This window comes from Musca autumnalis, unplaced genomic scaffold, assembly GCF_047663935.1.
Source record: "Musca autumnalis isolate F117 unplaced genomic scaffold, ASM4766393v1 scaffold_4, whole genome shotgun sequence".
Lineage (NCBI taxonomy): Eukaryota > Metazoa > Arthropoda > Insecta > Diptera > Muscidae > Musca > Musca autumnalis.
In genome coordinates, this window is record NW_027411977.1 from 180801049 (window position 1) to 180821389 (window position 20341).

The 20341-nt window shown below is 35.1% G+C and overlaps 2 protein-coding genes across 13 annotated transcripts in view; one reads left to right on the forward strand and one right to left on the reverse strand.

Moving 5' to 3' along the window:
• Positions 1-8030: 8030 nt before the first annotated feature.
• On the reverse strand, positions 8031-15359 carry LOC141401960 (uncharacterized). Of its 5 annotated transcripts, none has more exons than XM_073982551.1 (4): positions 15339-15359; positions 9545-9650; positions 9300-9471; positions 8031-9243 (listed from the first exon to the last, which is right to left on the reverse strand). In XM_073982551.1, exons 3-4 carry the CDS (start codon positions 9408-9410, stop codon positions 8275-8277), a joined length of 1080 nt encoding a protein of 359 aa, XP_073838652.1. In that variant the 5' UTR covers positions 9411-9471; positions 9545-9650; positions 15339-15359; the 3' UTR covers positions 8031-8274. The 5 variants fall into 5 exon arrangements, with proteins under 5 accessions (XP_073838652.1, XP_073838647.1, XP_073838649.1 ...); XM_073982546.1 differs by lacking the exon at positions 15339-15359 and adding an exon at positions 9704-9811; XM_073982548.1 differs by lacking the exon at positions 15339-15359 and adding an exon at positions 9704-9788 and having other exon boundaries at positions 9300-9627.
• The window catches only part of LOC141401959 (uncharacterized), a 42996-nt gene continuing 37731 nt past the window's right edge, over positions 15077-20341 (forward strand). The window contains exons 1-3 of one of the 8 annotated variants that reach the window (XM_073982542.1): positions 15088-15282; positions 16847-17199; positions 17257-18485. In XM_073982542.1, the coding sequence (XP_073838643.1) occupies positions 17089-17199; positions 17257-18207 (1062 nt within the window). In that variant the 5' untranslated portion in view covers positions 15088-15282; positions 16847-17088 and the 3' untranslated portion in view covers positions 18208-18485. Of the gene's footprint in view, positions 15283-15387; positions 15790-16012; positions 16617-16846; positions 17200-17256; positions 18486-20341 lie in introns of those variants that run through there. The other 7 variants (XM_073982543.1, XM_073982545.1, XM_073982544.1 and 4 more) reach the window with 7 other exon arrangements.

Genomic DNA, 20341 nt, shown 5'->3' on the forward strand with positions numbered 1-20341 from the left:
TGTCGTTGTATAGCAGATACAGCTCGTGGTTCATGCGACGTCGATATTCACCGTCAACGCAGATTGGTCCGTAGATCTTTCGAAGAATTTTTCTCTCAAACACACCAAGCACTGCCATGTCTGCTTGCGCAAGTACCCAGGCTTCGGAGCCATACATCAGCACGGGTAGTATCAGTGTTTTGTAGAGCGTTATTTTTGTTTGACGAGATGTGGCTTTGTTTTTAAACTGCTTACTTAATCCAAAGTAGCATCTGTTGGCCAATACAATTCTTCTTTTTATTTCACAACTGATGTCGTTTGTTGTGTTGACGGAGGTGCCGAGGTAGACGAAGTCTTTTACTACCTCAATATTATAGGAACCAACTTCCACAGTCGGTCCGAGCTCAATGGACGCATTGCGCGTCGACACCATCAACTTGGTCTTCTCACCGTTTACCGCCAGACCCACTTTAGCAGATTCTCCTTCGACTTTTATAAAGGTATCAGTTACTTCTTTTACTGATCGACCCATGATGTCTATATCATCAGCATAAGCAAGTAACATTGACTATTGGTGTAGATTGTGCCACTTCGTTTGCCTCTCGTATAACCTTTTCTAGCAGGATGTTGAAGAGGTCACACGAAAGGCTGTCTCCTTGTCTGAAACCTCTTTTGGTACCAAACTCTTCGGAGAGGTTCTTTCCTATTTTAACTGAGGACCTCGTGTCAGTTAAAGTCATTTTACAAAGCCGGATGAGCTTTGCGGGAATACCAAATTCAGACATGGCTTGGAATACCTTTGAGCGCAGCGGACTGTCGAAGGCTGCTTTATAATCGACAAAAAGGTGGTAGGTGTCGATCTGCATCTCTTGGGTCTTCTCCAGGATTTGCCGCAGGGTAAATATCTGGTCAATGGTGGACTTGCCAGGTCTAAAGCCGCATTGGTATGGTCCAATAATCTCGTTGACCATTGGCTTTAGTCGTTCGCACAATATCCCTGACACGATCTTGTAGGCAATAGGGAGTAGACTTATGCCCCTATAGTTAGAGCATACAGTCTTATCTCCCTTCTTGTGGACGGGGCACAGGATACTCAGGTTCCAATCGTCGGGTACTCGTTCTTCCTGCCAGATGGTGCTAACTAGCTGATGAATACACCTTATCAGCGTGTCGCCTCCGGTTTTGAACAGCTCGGCTGGTAAGCCATCGGCCCCTGCTGCCTTATTATTCTTCAGCCGATTTATTGCTGTCTTTACCTCATCTTGGCTGGGCGGTATACATTCAATACCATCTTCTGGGATTGGGACTGTGGTATCTTCGTCGTCTTCGCTGCTATTGGATACCAACAGATTTGAAAAATGTTCTTTCCATATCCTGAGTACACTATCTGTATCAGTTACCAAATTACCTTGCTGGTCTCTACAGGAGGATGTGCCTGTACCAAAGCCATCAGTTTGATGCTTGACTCTTTGGTAGAATTTTCGGACTTCATTCTGGCTCCTGTACATCTCGATTTTTTCACACTCCCGCTTTTCCATCTCTCTCTTTTTCCTGCGGAAAAGACGTTTCTCCTCTCTCCTTTTCTCCCTGTATCTCTCTCGTGCGCTACGCGTTGCTACGGATTGTAAAGTAGCCTTATATGCCGCATTTTTCTCTTCGGTGGCAGCACGACACTCCTCATCATACCATGGATTCCTTGGTGGAGGTCTCTGGTATCCAAGTATGGATTTTGCGGCTGTTTGCATGGAGTGGGCAATGCTTTGCCATTGAGCTGATATGTTATCGGGATGAGGAGGGCTTTGATTAAGCAATTGGGCTAGTTGAGTGGAATATGCTGTGGCTATCTGTTGTGATTGCAGCTTACCGATGTCTAACTTTCGTGTTGTGTCTGTTCGTACTTTGTTTGCTACGTTTAAGCGGGTGCGTACCTTTGCTGCAACAAGGTAGTGGTCCGAATCAATGTTTGCGCCTCGGAACGATCGTACATCCAACACGCTCGATGAATGTCTTCCATCTATCAAAACATGATCAATTTGATTTCTTGTTTTCTGATCTGGAGACAGCCAGGTGCCCTTATGAATATCGAGATGATTAAATCTGGTACTGCTAACTACCATGTTTTTTGCAGCTGCAAAGTCTATCAGTCTCATACCATTGTCAGATGTTTCACTGTGGAGACTGAATTTCCCGACTGTTGGGCCAAAGATATTCTCCTTTCCAATTTTGGCATTAAAATCGCCTAGAATGATTTTAATGTCATGGGCAGGGCAACGGTCATATGTTTCTTCTAAGCGCTCGTAAAATATATCTTTGGTCTGTTCATCCTTTTCTTCAGTGGGAGCATGAGCGCAAATAAAGCTGATGTTGAAGAATTTAGCTTTTATTCGAATTGCAGCAAGTCTTTCATTCACTGGAGTGAAGCTGGATACAAGATGTTTTAGTCTCCGACTAACTACGAATCCACAACCAAACTCATGCTTTACGTCATGGCAGCTATAATACAGTGCGTCACCTTTAGGTGTTGTTGTGACGCCTTTCCCAATCCATCGTATTTCCTGTATGGCAGTAATATCGGTCTTGTACTTTTCAAGTACGTCTGCCAATGCGAAGACTGCACCTTCTCTATAAAGAGTGCGAACATTCCAGGTGCAGATTCGCAGATCATGGTCCTTAAAACGTTTGCGGGGTTCGTCAACTTTAGAGGGGTTTGTTTTTCTTTTCTTTCGTTTTTTCATAGTAGGCTGTTTTTTCTAGGGGAGGGTTACTAACCCGACGCCCAAACCCAAGTTTTTAACGTTCTTATGGGTGAACGCGCGGCACATGTTAGCTCACTACCTTTAACGGGTGTTAAAGGCAGTTCCCCAGGTGACACCACGGGGAGGTCAGTGTCCACTTGGGATGAAAGAGGGACCAAGATAAATCCTGGGCTTTGCCATGTTAAAACCGGTCAGGACCGTTCCTTGGTATCTTCCATCCCCTACGTCACCCACTGTTTTAATGGTAAGGGTGGTAAAAGAGAAAAGTGTCAAAATTACTCTCTCATGAACATTTTTACCAGAAAAGTAAAGGAACGGAAAAAATGTAGATCTGGCAGCAATGTCAAAAAGAAACATAAAAAAACAATTTTCGTCTTTTATTTCACAGTTTTTAATTTAGTTTTGTCAGCCTTCGACTTTTTCTTCTGTTTTTCGTCCAGTTTCGTCGTTAATCGTCAAACAAAAGTCGAAAAATCAGTTCTGCCATTTTTTACCTGCAGAAATTTTGCTGGTAGCCTGTGGTAGAAGAGAAAGGCATTTTCGCTCTCTCTCCACTCTCACTCTCTTAAAAATTGCTTCCAGTTTTGCCACTTTTCGGGGTTAAGGAACACTTTGCAGGTTAAAAATGGTAACAAATGGTAGAAATGGTAACCTCAGGTAAGTAAAGGAACACAGCTTATGTTTGCATTAAAAACTACTAATGAGTGGTGGGCATGGCACAATCATACAGGTAGCCGCATCAGCCCAGCTGATGTAACTGAAACACACAAAATTAAATAAAATATAATTCAACAAAATAAGTTTCAGTGTTTTATTTAGAAATGCACTTAAAACTAGGAAATAATTTGTCGCTTAGCCTCAATAAATGTATTCTTTTTCATGATTGAATCTATCAAATAAAACGCTTGCATTTAAATTATAAATAAAGCCGATAGCCGTAGTCGCTAGTGCTTTAAGCTATATGTTTATTATAATTTTTAATTGTAATAAATATTTAAATTTAAATAAAATAAATAAATTATAAATGGTGGCAAAATTGAACGGCAAGCTTTTTATTTGAGAGATTCCATCATGAGAAAGAATATCCCAGCAAAAAGTTTGCCTCCAAAGAGGCAGTTAAATGATATGTACAAGTGATCTGGAAGTGCATCAAATTATGCATTTTCACTCATGATTTTTACAAGAGCGTGACTACGGAAAGAGGCACTCCATTTTAACTGACCCTTTGGCACTGTACACGAGTGGAGAAAAATTTCATTACATTTGATCAAGGATGATTCGGCCACACGAAAAAGTGCAAACAAACCACACTTTTTGTTTCTTTATTTTCATCTGCAGCATGGCACAATTATACAGGTACCCGCGTCAGCCCAGACGATGTACTGTGAGCTGTCAAAAAAGTTGTTGTAATTGAAAACACAAAATTAAAAAAAAACAAAAATTTAAAAGAAAAACTTTTTGTTATAATGTGTTTATTAATAACTGCCTAACAAAATTTTGTTGAAAAAAATGTGTGAATCGCTTTATTTTTGGAAAACATTTTTGAAATTTCACAGTACTGAACTCGTTTTTGTTGTAGTTGTTTGCTGATGCATCTACCTGGTAATTGTGCCATGATCTGCAGTGTTTTAATGTAATAACGTACTAATGCCAATGCTGGCTTACCAATATCAACGCACGAAATATTTTGCGCACCTTTGCATTTGATGTGTTTAGTTTTTTTTTCTGTTCTTGTGATGATGCTGTTCTCACCAATTGCATATGTTTGCATACTCGAAACGAAGTCGACACGAACAATTGAATACCCAGCAAACCAAATGTCGGATGTCCGTAGGGGAATTCGTTCAGATTTCGTTCCGATTTTGGAGAAAATGTCGGAAGTAAATTTCCCTTCGAATATGCTAATGTTTTTCTTCCGATTTCGTTACGAATTCGGATCGATATGTCGGAAACAAATTTCCCTTTGCACAACAACCACCTTTTGTATATATCTAACAAGCAACATTTTAGTTTGTTGTCGAAAAACAAAATGGTTGGTTATAAAATTCGCATATACATTTTTTAAATATTTTAAATATAAATGCAACATATAATAATTCAAGCTAGTGCTGATAGACTCAACATATTCGTACACAAATGGTCTGTTCCAGTACTGCACATTTCTACACATTTTTACTATTTTTTTCGATAACATAAAGGAAAAATCGGTTATCGGAGTAAAAATGTGTAGAAATGTGTAGTACGGGAACAGACCAAAAGTTTACATTGTTCTACTATAACTACAAAATGATAACAACAGTGAAAATAATTGGATATCTTTGAAATTATATTCTTCCAACAAAAAACATAACAAAGAAAATTTACCAATAAAAAAGAGGCATCAGAAAAATTTTTTTCCTTCGATAATCATACGAAATTATTCCAAAATCGTTCAGAAATCTTTACGAATGTTCGGAAGGTATCTCAGATTTTTATACGACATTACTCCGAAATCTGTAAGAAAATTCGGAGGAAAAAATTCGCATTCCGAATTTCCCAAAGATTTTCTTCCGATTTCGTTGCGAATTCTGGGGCCTAATTACGTGATTCGATATCGAGTTGTTTCGACCCGAGTACTCAAAGTTGGGATGACAACATTCGTTATCGAGTAAAATTATCGAGAAATTGAGCATAAATTTGCGAGTAATTTCTCGCAGCCAAATGGCCTATCGTAAATAAACGAAATGAAAGATTTATTATTGTATTATTGTTTAAAATGTAAAAAATTGATGTTTATTGACGGTTTATAGAGGAAAAATGATATTAGTAAATAATTGTGAGCATTTTTTACACAAAATAACAAGAGAAATTGGGAAAAGTCCTTTTCAGTCATTTTGAGAAATTGAGATAAAATTAGAATTAAAATAAATACATATGCATGCTATCATTAAGGGGTAGTTTACACTATATGTAAATGTCATATGACACGAAATAAAAACATTCCATATCTACCCACGCAGGCAATGTTGAGACGTAATTTTATTACATTTTTGCTGGTGTGGACGCACAAAGTAAATGGCGTAAGGAAAACCCCCAATATTGCACATATTAGCGACTATATAATGATGGAAAATTTCATGTCATATGACATTTACATATAGTGTAAACTACCCCTAACCAAAAATTAGTGTTTGCAGTCGTTAAAATACAAGTTGAAAAAATATGAATTTCTGCAAAACAAAAAATTATTTAATATTAACAGCCTTTATTTTATAGGTGAACAACTTTTAATAAAGTGCATTTTAAACAGCCCATCCCCCGTTGTTTACCAAAGGAAATACTCTCTCAGAGAGGCTAAGTCAAAACACCCACCAAATTCTCTCATTTATTTTGAGAGAGAATTATTAAGGTAGATGTATTAGCAAACTGTAACAAGAATGTCAAAACAATTTTGCAAACATTACTAATTTCCATATTTTCTTAGCACAACTTCATTCCGAAATTATTATTCAATGTATTGTTCAAAAAATTCCACAAATCTTTACATTTTTCATCCATAATTTTGTTTTTTAGTTTTTGCTTTGAAATAAACACATTTTTTTGACATCTACCTTCATAACATTCCCTGAAGAACAAATAGTTCGATTACCGGTTACTCTCGAAACATTCGATCAACGATTTCGATCGAGTCTTATCATGCCGTTTTTTTCTCGTGTCGAAAACTTATTCACGAGTAAATTCACGATCGAATCGAATCACATAATTAGGCCCCTGACTGAAATCGATCCGATTTCTCTCCGACATTTCGTTCCGAAATTATGTCAACCACTTCATACAACTTTCGTTAAGATATCGTTACGATTTCGGATCCGAATTTTGTTCCGATTTCTTTACGATATGGGTACGATTGGTTTGCTGGGTAAAGAAGCGATTGTTTTTACGAGGCAGTAAATTGACTACCTTACACTCCGTTAAATTTTGAATCATTATATTGATGAATCACTATTGACTATCAACATAATGTTGATTACATTCGAACGTAAAATAAGAGAGTGGCGGTGTGCATACCGCAAATCAAACAAGTAAGAACGGCGTTAAGTTCGGCCGGGCCGAACTTGTTATACCCTCCACCACAAGTTGTATTGAAGTGAAATGGAATAATTTGTTTCCTTTCGTGTATGAAGAAGACTTAATACTAAACTTCAGCAATTTCGGTAAAACAATGTGAGGCACCATTCTATTGGGGCTATTTCAAAACGTCGATCTATACCGACCGGAAAGTTTTTAGGCTCAAAGAAGACTAAATACCAAATTTCCTATATTTCGGTAAGAGAATGTGGCTAAAACTTAAAAAATACCGAAAATCAAGAAGTACGCTTCTATGGGGATATAGGAAGACGTGGACATATACTGATAATACTCCTCTGGAATATTTTATTACTCTTGGAAGACGAAATAACGAATTTCAGCCATTTCGGTTGGATATTGACGTCGCAGTCTTCAGTATTACGAAAATCGGGAGGTACCGTTCTATGGGGGCTATATCGAAACGTGGACCTATACCGACGAATTTTAGTCAGAAATGGGGCAATATGAAAGAGTGGACCTGTACAGACATATTTCTGGCGAACAGTTTTATATCACATTGAAGACTAAATACCAAATTTCAGCCATTTTGGTGAAATATTGAAGCCACAACCTTCAAAACACGAAAAATCGGGAGGTACCTTTCCACGGGGCTATATAAAGGCGTGAACCTATACCGACAAATTTAAAGGGAAAGTTTGAGTACCCCCAACGAAGTCTAAACACCAAATTTCAGCCATTTCGGTGGAATATTGAGGCCACAACGTTAAAAATACCGAAAATCGGGAGGTACCGTCCTATGGGGGCTATATGAAGACATGGACCGACACCGACAAAATTCTGGGAGAAAGTTTTGTACCCCTAAAGTTGCGAGCTGTATCTTGATTTCAACAGACTGACGGACGGACGGACAGACGGACATGGTCAAATCGACATAGAATTTTATGCTGATCAATAATATATATACTTTATAGGGTCTCCGACGAATATTTCGATGTGTTACAAACGGAATGACAAATTTAATTATACCCTCCATATGGTGGAGGGTATAAAAACTGGCACCGGTTCCAGGTCTCTGGTTTCTACTGAAATTTTGATTTTCTCTTAAATCACAGATTTGATTTGTTAAATAGTTTCAGAGTAGAACTTAAATGTTTATATAGACTGAAAATGTTGTGTTCATACATACTCTGGTTTGTCTCCTTAGTTAAATGACTTTTAATTAAATGATTTCTTATTAGGTATTTTTTATTTATATTAGAAGAAATTTACAAATTATGTTATAACAAAATTTTATACATTTGTTTGCAATACGCGTTGACTTACGGTTGTTTGAATTCATTTGTTGGCAAAAAATAAAACAAAACAAGAAAAACTACATATCTTAAGGATATACCTAATTTTTTAATTACACAAACAATTTCTTTGGTATATTTGCTTCCATTTTCAGGTTACCTGAACATATCTTACGCATCTAAGAAGTGTGGAATTTAATCATGTGTTTTCGCCATTGTGAACGATACGTAAAATCCAGGGAGCAATCATTACACTTGTAGAGATAATTTCCTGTATGTTTGGCCATATGTTCGCGTAAGGTGTCACTTTTCGTATAACTCTTGTCACAATAAGTGCAATGATATCTGCGATCTGCGTGAAATTTAAAAGTGTGTTGACGTAAAAGGCTTTCACTCGAAAACATTCCACCACACAGCGAACATTTAAACTCTTGAACAACTTTTTCCGAAATTGTAATTTGTTTGTAGAATGGACACTGGCGTGTATGACGTACCAAAGTAATTTCAAGATCAAAACGTTTCTGACAAGCCTTACACTGGTAAGGGAAATCGTTTTTCAAAAATAGATGACTCTCGTATTGTTGGCGGACCTGATACTTGCGGCCGCAGCAGTAAACATAAAATTCTTTCCCTGTGTGCTTTTGACAAAAGTGATTGCGGTAAGACGCAAAGGTGTCACTAATCTTGGGACAAAAACGACATTTAAGTGGCGCAGGACCAGGGCAAGGTTTCATTGTCTTGCCACCATTTACTTTTTTACTGGGGCTCTGTTGCTGTGAGTTGTAGTTTATGTGTCCACCTGTGTGCTCTTGTTTAGCATAAAAATTCATGTGTTCTGCATTGTTTATTGGCATTAATTCCGAGGGTACCGCATCATCATCATAGTCGTTTTCGCCACCATAAATACACTCCGACAACAGCATATCATCGTAAGCACTATCGGGGCTGCTATCTGTTAACATTTGACCGTCTTGTACCTCATTTTTAATGGGTATGTTGTGCTGGAATGTATCATTGATCTTTACTAGTTTAGGTTTTTCTGTAAGTTTCTTTTGTGATTCTGTAACAGTTTGCTGGAAATTGTGGAAGTCGGCAATGTGACACCAACAATCATAACATACAACGTGTAAATCATTTTGATTCAAAAACTGAAAATTAAAAAAAATTAATATAGTTCCAACAACTGATCTTCACTGGCACCTACCATCGGATCAAAATATCTGACCGTAATCTCATAGACCTCCAAATCTTCGAAGAGTTGCTTGTAATTGCTGCAGGCGCTAACACATAATCGGCATATTTTTGTTTCACTCATTGTTCGGTGTTGCAAATATTTGGGTAATAATTGTTACAGAAGCTAATGGCGCATTTATTTTCTTTTAGTAAGAAATTAAATTAGTGGATTGTGGTTCTGTTACTATTTGATACCTGCTATTCCCAGGTACATACAAATAATATTATCCTCCTTGTCGCGTTTTCCACGAACTCAAACAGCAGATGTCAGATGTCCCTTTTTCGCTTCAGCAATTTGTCTATTATCGAATGCCAAAAATACCTGGGCGATAAACAAATTAACTTATAAGAATTTTCTCTAGTCATTTATTTTACCTGCAGCAGCAGGACACAATATGAAAAGGAATGTTTAGCAAAATATATTTATAATTTTTTTGAAGGATCTGTGTTTATGATCTACAAAACAAGCCGCCAAACAACAATAACAATGTTGCCAAATTGGCATTAATATGGTGGTTTACAGAGATGGGAAGAGGCAGTATGAAAATAATTTATCTGCACACTGAACGTACACCATGTAGTGATTTTTGCTATCAAGATAATAAGCGCTGATGTAAATTTTATTGAATGCGAGGTTTTTACATTAATTGTTTTGATATGTGTTATACCTCTTTGCACTTAACTGGATTTAATAAACCCACTGCGTTTCAAATGTCAATTCCATAGCGCAAACGTCAAATAAAGAAGGTTAAACTGGCAAAAAGTTCTAATGCAAACGCCGTTTTATGATATTGGAAACAAACCTTAACCAAAGAGCAAAGAACGTGCCACAATTATGTCAGAAAACATAATTTGAGCCATGTTTATATTATAGCCTATTGCAGGATTAACATTCTTAATGAAGATTTATTTGACGTATACGCAAAGGAATTGGAATTTGAAGTCCAGTGCATTTGTTAAATCCGGTTATATATAACATATTTCTCATATATACATTTTTGCATTTTTATTCTTATGCTATGTTTACATTTACGAAATCCACTCGATTTCATCTGTCAAATCCATAGGTTAAACGTCAAATGAAATCCAATGGATTTCAGTTGAGATTTCATTTGACGTTTGAGCTATGGAATTGACAGATGAAATCGAGTGGATTTCGTAAATGTAAACTTAGCATTAATTGTATTCAATGTTTTTGTAATGTAAATGTCGTTTAATGATTCAGGTTTCGTGAGAGAATGTAGACATTCGTGTTTTACAGATTATTTTTAAAACACGATTTATTTAAAACACGATTAACTTTTTTTTAACTTTTTTAGTTAATCGTGTTTTAAATAAATCGTGTTTTAAAAATAATCTGTAAAACACGAATGTCTACATTCTCTCACGAAACCTGAATCATTAAACGACATTTACATTACAAAAACATTGAATACAATTAATGCTAAGTTTACATTTACGAAATCCACTCGATTTCAACTGTCAATTCCTTTGCTTATACGTCAAATGAAAACTCATTTGAAATCGATTGGATTTCATTTGACGTTTGAACTATGGAATTGACATTTGAAATCGAGTGGATTTCGTAAATGTAAACATAGTACTACAGTTTATAGCCCACTCCGAACGGCGTCTCTTAACTAGGCGTTTACACAAGACAATTTCTTTTGAAGTACAACCCTGATTTACTAACCAATTCATATATTTGTCTTTTGCCCCCAGCTGTCCTCAATTTTTCACAAACAGTAATGGCCCCGGCACATACGGTACGTTGTGCGTCGCGTTACAACAACCACATGAAAACTTCAAGAACAAACTTGGCATCACTTACATTTTTTTCATGTGGTTGTTGTTTTTAACGCGTGACGCAACGCACAACGTACCGTATGTGCCGGGGCCATAAGGGGTAACGAATTTTTGTAAAAATAGGCCTGTTCGTTCGTTAACTTAAAAAGTATTTGCAAGAGCTTGTAACTACTTGCAAGAACTTCTCATTTCTCTTTTACTGAACAATTTTGTTACGAACAGCATTTTTTAAAAGTTTGTACAAACTTTTAAGTTATCGTACAGACGTAATGAGATAACAATTGAAATGTGTTGAAAACAAAAGAACATGAACAATAACAAAATATGTGAACGGAAAACAAAAAGAAATCCACATGGTTTAATAAAAAAGGTTAGCTAAAGCTATGTGTCAATTTAATTTTTTTTCGTTCGAGTGTTCCTAAAACTTCGAAACAATAGGTGTGTTCATTTACTCAATAATTTGTACAAATTTGTACAAGTCCAGTAACTTCTTGCAAACGACTAATGTCTTTTGTATTGTACTGAAGTGTAAACGAACAGCATTCAGTAACAATTTGTACAAATTTTGAGTAAACGAACACACATAATATATACAATCTGTGTGTGTGCTGTTTGAATAATATACAATTTTAAAAACAATCGAAATCAATGATTTTTAAAATTGTTTTTAGAACATTTGTATGGAAGAAATTCGTCAGCTTTGCATTGAAACAATCATTTTATAATATCCACAACTCGATCATTTTTCGCGTTTTTTTATAAAATTCTCAAAAAAAAAGTATTGTAAACAAAACAACTTGTTGCTTTTGTGTTTATTAATTTTGAAGTGTTAGTCGATGGTCAGACTAGCACGATTTCAACATGGCGACGTCAAGTTTATAGGCGAGGGGTATGAAGTAGTGAAACCCATGCACATGGTTTTCTGTGTTTGTTGTGTTGCCTCTTCTTGTTCTTCGTTGCAAGATTTCTTCTTCAATTTTCTTTCATTTTTATTTTCTCAAGCAAACGTTAACAACAAAACAAACATAAATATATTTAATAAAAACATTTAATTAATGAAATAGTGAAAATTTAACTATTAATATTAATTTAATTATTAATGTTAATTATTTTGTGTTGTTTTTTGGTTTATTTATGTCTTTTTTTGTTTTTATTGGTATGAGAAACACAACAAACGCGAATGGTAAAATAAAGAGGACACGAAAAGATCTTAAATTTCACGTTAACGTGTGTGGACATTAACGAAATTTGAAAAGAAACTTTAACGAAATTGGTTTCATGAAACCTTGCTAGTCTGACTATCGACTTACGAATTCAGGAAAAAGAAGGGTTCTATAGATTGTTTTCATTTAACTCTACCTCTGTACTTATACCATGGAAATCCATGATTTTCATTCATAATTCCGCAACTGTTTTTGCAGTTCTCGGGCAAGTTTTTGGTTTTTGACAATCAACACATGAGCTCAAATGTCCTGTCATGTTTCAACGCAGTGTTAGACACCACTTGTGGAGAAGTTTTACATGGCTGAAATACCGAGGAAATGTAGCAGTTGATCTAAATTATTTTGAAAATAGTTATATTTCTTTCTGTTACGAAAGTACTAACGCCCACAGTTTTAAATGGAGAAGTTTTTAACCACTAGAACTTTAAATACCAAATTATAGCTTATTCGGTCTGAAAATGTGGCTAAAAATTTTAAAATACCAGAAATCAGTTGGTAATGTTATTGTATATGGGGACTATTCCAAAACGAGGACTTTTGTACATTTGTTTTGGTCACTAGAAACCTTAAATGCCAAATTATAGCTAATTCGGTTTTAAAATGTAGCTAACTTATATGGACCCAAATGTTTATTTCAATGCGCTACAAGCGGAAAAAAACTCTTTAGTTCCGGTCCAAACTAAAGCGATTTTAATGAAATAATTTCATGATATTAGTAGTTCTTAGATCGATACAATAAAGGCCGCTGCACATACGTTACGTTGTTGCGTTACAACAACCACATGAAAACTTTAAGAACAAACTTGGCATCACTTACACGTTTATCATGTGGTTATTGTTTTCAACGCGCAACGCGTCGCACAACGGACCGTATGTATTTGGCCATTATGGGCCAGGTATGAAAATCAAATGACATGGTACAATAATAAAGATAGATGTATCTGCATAGTTAACCCGTTTTACAAAAACATATAGAATTTAGAACTTCACTGTTTATATGTTTAAAGTACCAAATAGAGTAAAAAATAAAAATTACTCAAGCTAGGCTCCGGAATATTGTTGCTAGTAAAGTGTTTCAAAAATAGCAATGTCATTCTGTTATTTTCTACTTGACAAGTTTGGCTGATCTAACATCGTGATTACTGATTTGCAGATACATTTCAGCTATTTTTACAAAAAATTTCATTTTTATATTCCCGTACTTTTGGAACAAATTTCAATTAATATCATTAGCTCTGTTCCTTTACGTTCAAGAATCTTCAAGATTTACCACTTTTTACTCGAAAAGCGTTCCTTTACTTCAGACACAATACAATTCATATTGGAGCATTTTATAACTTTTGCTACTTTTGCCGGCTTTACGATTTTCAACAGTAAAGGAACAAACCAATTATTTGACGAATAGTTCTTTCGCAAGTATTTCTATTTAAAAATTAAAAATTTAACTTTGCCATGCGCATAAAAACCGTTTTAACCATGGTTTAATAAGAAAGGTTAGCCAAAGCTTTATATCAATTTAAATTTTTTCATTCGAGTATGCCTAAAACTTCAAAACAATATAAACAAACTGTGTATGTGTGTGTGGTGTTTGAATAATATGCCAAAGAATTTTAAAAACAATCGAATTCAACGATTTTTAAAATTGTTTTTAGATCATTTGTATGGAAGAAATTGGTGAGATTTGCATGGAAACAATCAGTTTATCATATTCACAACTCGATTATGTGGAGAAAACTTAACGCCTCATTCATTTTTCGCGTTTTTTATAAAATGCTCAAAAAATGCATTGTAAACAAACCCACTTGTTGCTTTTATTTTGAAGTTTTAGGAATTCAAGAAAAACAAGGGTTCTATAGATTTTTTTCATTTAAATCTACCTCTTTACTTATACCATGGTTTTAACTTGTTTTTAATTTTAAGATATAGGGTTGCAGAAGAAGTTTTTGTCGGAAAAATTCACCGATGCATCTACCATTATTATTGCATAATGTCAACAACAATAAAAATGTCAACCTTGCTTTTGACAGAATAGGCCATAATAAAAAAGATTGTAATCAGCTGTTGGTTGTGTCCTACCTGTAATTATTTTACCATGGTGAAGGGTATAAAAACTGTCTCAGTATAGCCCATGGCACAATAATACAGGTACAACGGGAAAATCAGCTGATTATCACGTTAGTTGCATTATTGTGAATAAAATCACATATAGAAGGTAAACAAGCAATTCAATTTTGACATTTGGTATGATTTGATGTAACACCTTCTTATTCCACCGTGGTGTAGCCGTAGCATAATATTTTTGGACTGTAAATCACATTGGAAAATTTATTTTCATTAATAAAAAAATGAATAACTAAAACCATATTTATTTTCTTTAAAACATTGGGTACTCATAAAACAACATTGGCATCACTGCAATTTTATCTCCCCTTGCAGCAGATGTTGATTCCATGATAACAAACAACATGTTTTCATATGCGTGCAATGCATATTTACCAAGGTAGATGCTGTCAAAGTGTTTGTTTACATCATTATATAGGTTTATAGGGCCAACATCGGGATTTTAATCTGTAAAATTTTTTGTTATTGTGTGTAAAAATTTTATAAATCGGTTTGTTTGTGCAAAATATATTGACACTTCACAGTACGGCACTGTTTTTTTTTTTATTGTAACCGAATTCGGATGCATCTACCTTGTTAAATTTGACTTGCCACCAGTCATTTTCAATTCTCATTTCGTACCAGAGAGAAATGGAATGGAAACCACCACCTTTCAACAATCAACACAAGCTACCACAAACGAAGAATTTTGCCGCAATATAAAGTGAATTGTGTACTGAATTGCATTCCTATTAAACACTTTGTTAATAAAAGGAAAACCATTTGGCAAGTTATCAAAAATCACTAGCAGAAAGTAACCAACACGTAAACAATATTTGTTATTATTTTTTATTATTTGTGTTATCAATTTTCCGACTTACTTTTGTTACGAAAATCTGTATACTATACAAGGATAACAATGAGAAATTATTTCTGTGTGTTTTATGTTTTGCTTCCCTCCAAAGAACTTTTTACGTGAGGGTGATTTGGGTACCTCAATCACTGCTCTCCATGCCACACCGGTCTTGATGTCAACTTGGCTAAAATATAAAAATCGCGAAAATTGTGATTTCATTTTGAATTGAACAAATAATGAAATGAAACGCTGTAGAGGTGTTAAGCATAGTACACATTGACTAGCATGAATGACAGTTGCTGTTTTAAAGAAGCTGCAAAATTGTATACTCTCCACCATAAATACGAAGGGTATAATTTAATTTTCGGAGCCTATAGCTAGGGAACATGGACATTGAACATGGGCTATATTGGCCCATATTTTGATATAACCCCCATAAAACGGTACTTTCCGTTTTTCGGTATTTGTGAAATTTGGTATGTAGTCTTCGTTGGAATTATAAAACTTTCCTTATGCAATTTTTCGGTAAAGGTCCACGTCGATGGGGGTATAAATCATTCCATAAGAGAATTGTTGGTATAGGTCGTTTTCATATAGCCTTCACAGAATGGTACCACCGAAATATACAAAATTTGGAGTCTGCCATCGGGGTGTAAAACATTCCAGAAGAGAATTGCTACTGTAGGTCCAATTCATTTTCGATTTTGAAGGCTGTGGCCTCAATACCGAACCAAAATGGCTGAAATTTGTTATCCAGAAATTTCTCGGTACATGTCTTCATTTTCGGTATTTTGTACGATTTAGCCACATTTTTCAAACCGAAATGACTATCATTTGGCATTTAGTCTTCGCTAGGTGCACAAGGCATTATAACAGGTACATAATATCCCTTGCAAAAAATCAGACATTATAGGTCCAAATTTTGGTTGGTAAGGGTACCACACCATTTAAACTTTTTTGAGAATTTTAGTCACATTTTTTTTTACAGAATTTATTGTAAATTGCAATTTTGTGTTCCCAGAAGAAAGAAAATCAATACAATTCGTGGTGGATGGTATAAAAATTTCGGCCTGTCGGAACTTAACGCCGTTCCTACTTTATAGAAAATTTTAAAAATTGCATCCAAGACAACTGTGCGAAAAGTTTTTATTAGATAGTTGATAACAAAATACAAAAAAGATTTTTTTATTAGGACCACTATTATGGGTATTTCATTGCATAAAGTGTTTTCAGAATTTGACTTTTTCAAGGCGCGTTAGCTCAGGAACCGTTAACCCAAAAAAATCTGAAAATATACTAATAGGTACATATGTTTTGCTGATGAGCTGCATCAACACAGCAATAAATAAAGGAAATCAAAAATTACTTTTTGAAAAAGTATCTGATTTCACTCAGAAATCCCAATATGTAATATTAATAAAAAATTATGACAACATTTAAACAATGTCTTTCTTTAGTACTGCTTACCATGTCATATTATGCTCTGAAGTATATTAGGTATATTTTTTATAAGTGAATTTGTTTATTACCCAGGTATTTTACGTTACAAAAATTGGCTGCAGCTTAAGCGGAAAACGGAAATCTGCGGTAGTTCAGGATAATATCATTTGTTTACCTGCGCATATTGAGTACCAAACTGCAACATAACCGTGAGATTTGTTGGGTACACTATTTAGCCATCTGCTTTAGTTACACATTTAAAGTCAAAGACAAAGGAACCACCAAAAAGAAATTCTATCTGATTACAAAAATCAGTTAAATATTTGCGAAGCAAAATGAGTTCCATTAAAATATGTCGATTGTGTGTAAGCGCCAGCAGTAACTATAGACATCTCTTTGACGATTTAGAAGTCTATAGGATAACGGTCAAATATTTCGATGAAATGGTAGGTTTCACAAAAGATTACCCTGTGTTACACAAACTAAGTTTTATTTATTTTTAGTTTTTAAAAGAAAATGATTTGAGCGTGGTGTGTTATGATTGTTGGTGCCAAATTGCCGACTTCCATAATTTCCAACAAACTGTTACCGAGTCACAAAAGAAACTCATGGAAAAACCTAAATTTAACAAAACAAGGAGAACGCAAGATGGCAACGAACAGGCTTCGTTCCAACAAAATGTCCAAATCAAAGATGAACCAGAAGAGGATCAAGTAATAACAGATAATACGGATAGTGCTTACGATGATATGGTGGTGCCAGAGCTACTTTACAGTGGTGAACAAGATGATACTACGGTGCCCTCAGAACTAATGGCTATTAACCATGAAGAATCTATGAGCACCTTAGAACAAGAGACGAATTGTGATTACACAAAATCTAGATCGAATAATTGTCCGGGTCGTGGGCCACTGAAATGCCGTTTATGTCCCAAAGTTAGTGGCAGTTTTACCTCCTACAAGAACCACTTTTGTCAAAAACATTCCGGAGAAGAATTCTTTGTTTATTGCTGTGGACAGAAACATCGCTTTGTCCAACAATATGAGAGTCATATTTCTTTGAGTAACGACAAGCCTTACCAGAGTAAGTCGTATCAGTGCAAGGCTTGCCAGAAACGTTTTGACCTTGAAATTACTTTGGTACGCCACACACACCAGTGCCGCCGCTACAAACAGGGCATAATGACGAAAAAGGGCGTCAAAAAGTTTAAATGTTCGCAGTGTAGTGAGTCATTTGCCAGCGAAATTCACCTACGTCAACATGCTGCTAAAGTTCACTCTGATCGCAGATATCATTGCACTTATTGTGACAAGAGTTATACAAAAAGTGACAGTCTACGCGAACATATGACCAAACACACGGGCAATTACCTCTATAAGTGTAAGGATTGTTCCCAGGAATTCATGTATCGTTATCAATGGCGTAAACACATACTTAAATTCCACTCATCTTAGATAAATAAGGTGTGTGTAATGTAGAAACAAATAAACCAAAAAATGTGTTGTGTAATTTAACATTTGTTGCCTTCTTAGAGATTTAGTTTTTATTCCCTTTTACAAAAAGGGAATTTAAACCACTACTTTAAGGCAACGTTTATTACAAAAATGTATATACAATTTCGTTTAATTTAATTAAATGAAAATATGTGTAATTTTTCTTTAATACTCATATAAATATGTGTAATTTTTTTAATACTTATTTATGTAAATAATAAAAAAAAATATAAGAAAAATATTGTTAAAAGTTGTTTAATGATTACACCTACTTACATTCTTAGTTGGTTCTCTCCAGAACATTCCCATAAGCCAAACTTCGAAACAAATTCCATTCCTATCTAGTTGCTTTGCTTTTCAATTTAACGTGTTTGCGTGTGTATTTATATGCCTTTCTAGCGGCCCAATCATCCATTGCTCATTCTTATGACATGGCCTAGCCAAAGCAAACATCCGATACAGCTCTTCATTCATACGACGTTGATATTCACCGTCATCGCATATTAGATGTTGTTGTATCGTCAATTGCTTTGTGTTGTTTAAACTTCGTCAAAATATTTCAGTAGCACGCTCACAAATTGTTCCTCGAAAGTGCAACTAAATGTACCTGAAATAAAAATCATACATGTTTGCTTTTTACCTGCGTTAAAAATGCGTATTTTTGACGTTTTGAAACACGTAGCTTCGTAGTTGTTAAGTGCAACGGCGTTAAGAATCATAATACTTCGCAGATTTTCAGTTATTTGTAAAGCAACTGACTATGCGGAAGTCAGTCTAACAGTGTTTATACCCTACACCACACTGTGGAAGGGGTATTATGTGTTAGTGTATTTGTATGTAACATGTCTAAGGAAAAGAGATAGATCCATAGTTCCTTCTAGGGATATGCATAGAATCACTTTCTGAGTTGATTTATGCATGGCCGTTTGTCCGTCCGCTCGCAACGTGCAGGTCGCATTTTTTGTCCGATTTGGCCGAAAATTAGGGAAGATCATTTTTTTAGCCCTATGAAGAAAATCGGTTCAGATTTGGATATAGCTCCCATATATATTTTCTGCCGATTTGAGGTATTTGATGCACCAAACACGCTGTATCTGTCCAATTTTGATGAAATTTGGAATATGTGACGGAATTATGTCTGTAGATAAATGTGCCAAATTATATCGAAGTCGGTTCAGATTTGGATATAGCTCCCATAAATATTTTCGGCCGATTTGAGGTATTTGATGCACCAAAAACGCTATATCTGTCCAATTTTGATGCAATTTGGAACGGGTGAAGGAATTTGATCAATAAATAAATGGATTTGGATATAGCTCCCATATATATTTTCTGCCGATTTGAGGTGTTTGATGCACCAAACACGCCATATCTGTCTAATTTTGATGAAATTTGGAATGTGTGACGGATTTAGGTCTATAGATAAATGTGCCAAATTATATCAAAATCGGATTTGGATATAGCTCCCATATATATTTTCGCTCGATTTGTTTTATTTGATGCACCAAAAACGCTATTTCTGTTCAACTTTGATGAAATTTAGAAGGTGCGATGGAGTTTAGTCCAGATATAACTACGCCAAATTTTGTTGAAATCGGTTCAGATTTGGACATAGCTCCCATATATTTTTTCGGCAGATTTGAGGTAATTGATGCACCAAAAACGCTATTCCTGTTTAATTTTGAAGAAACTCTAAATATGAATACAGAAATGAATACACCAAATTATATTGAAATCGGTTCTGATTTGGATATAGCTCCCATATATATCTTGGCCCGATTTGAGGTATTTGATGCACCAAACGCGCTATATATTTCCAATTTTTAAGAAAGTTGGAATACGGACAGAATTTGGTTTAGAAATAAATTTGCAAAATTATATTAAAATCGGTTCTGATTTGTATATCAGGAATATTGCCAATTATTTCATATTCCATTTCAGAAAAAAAGGATAAATTTTTTTCGCGCTACATCAACGATTTATAGTTTCGATGTTATAGTTTCGATGTTACAGCCAAAATAAGCACATATTTTGGTCAAAAAAATTATTTTTTGTTTGAAAAAATATTTTTTCACATGCATTATGTAGTAGGAAA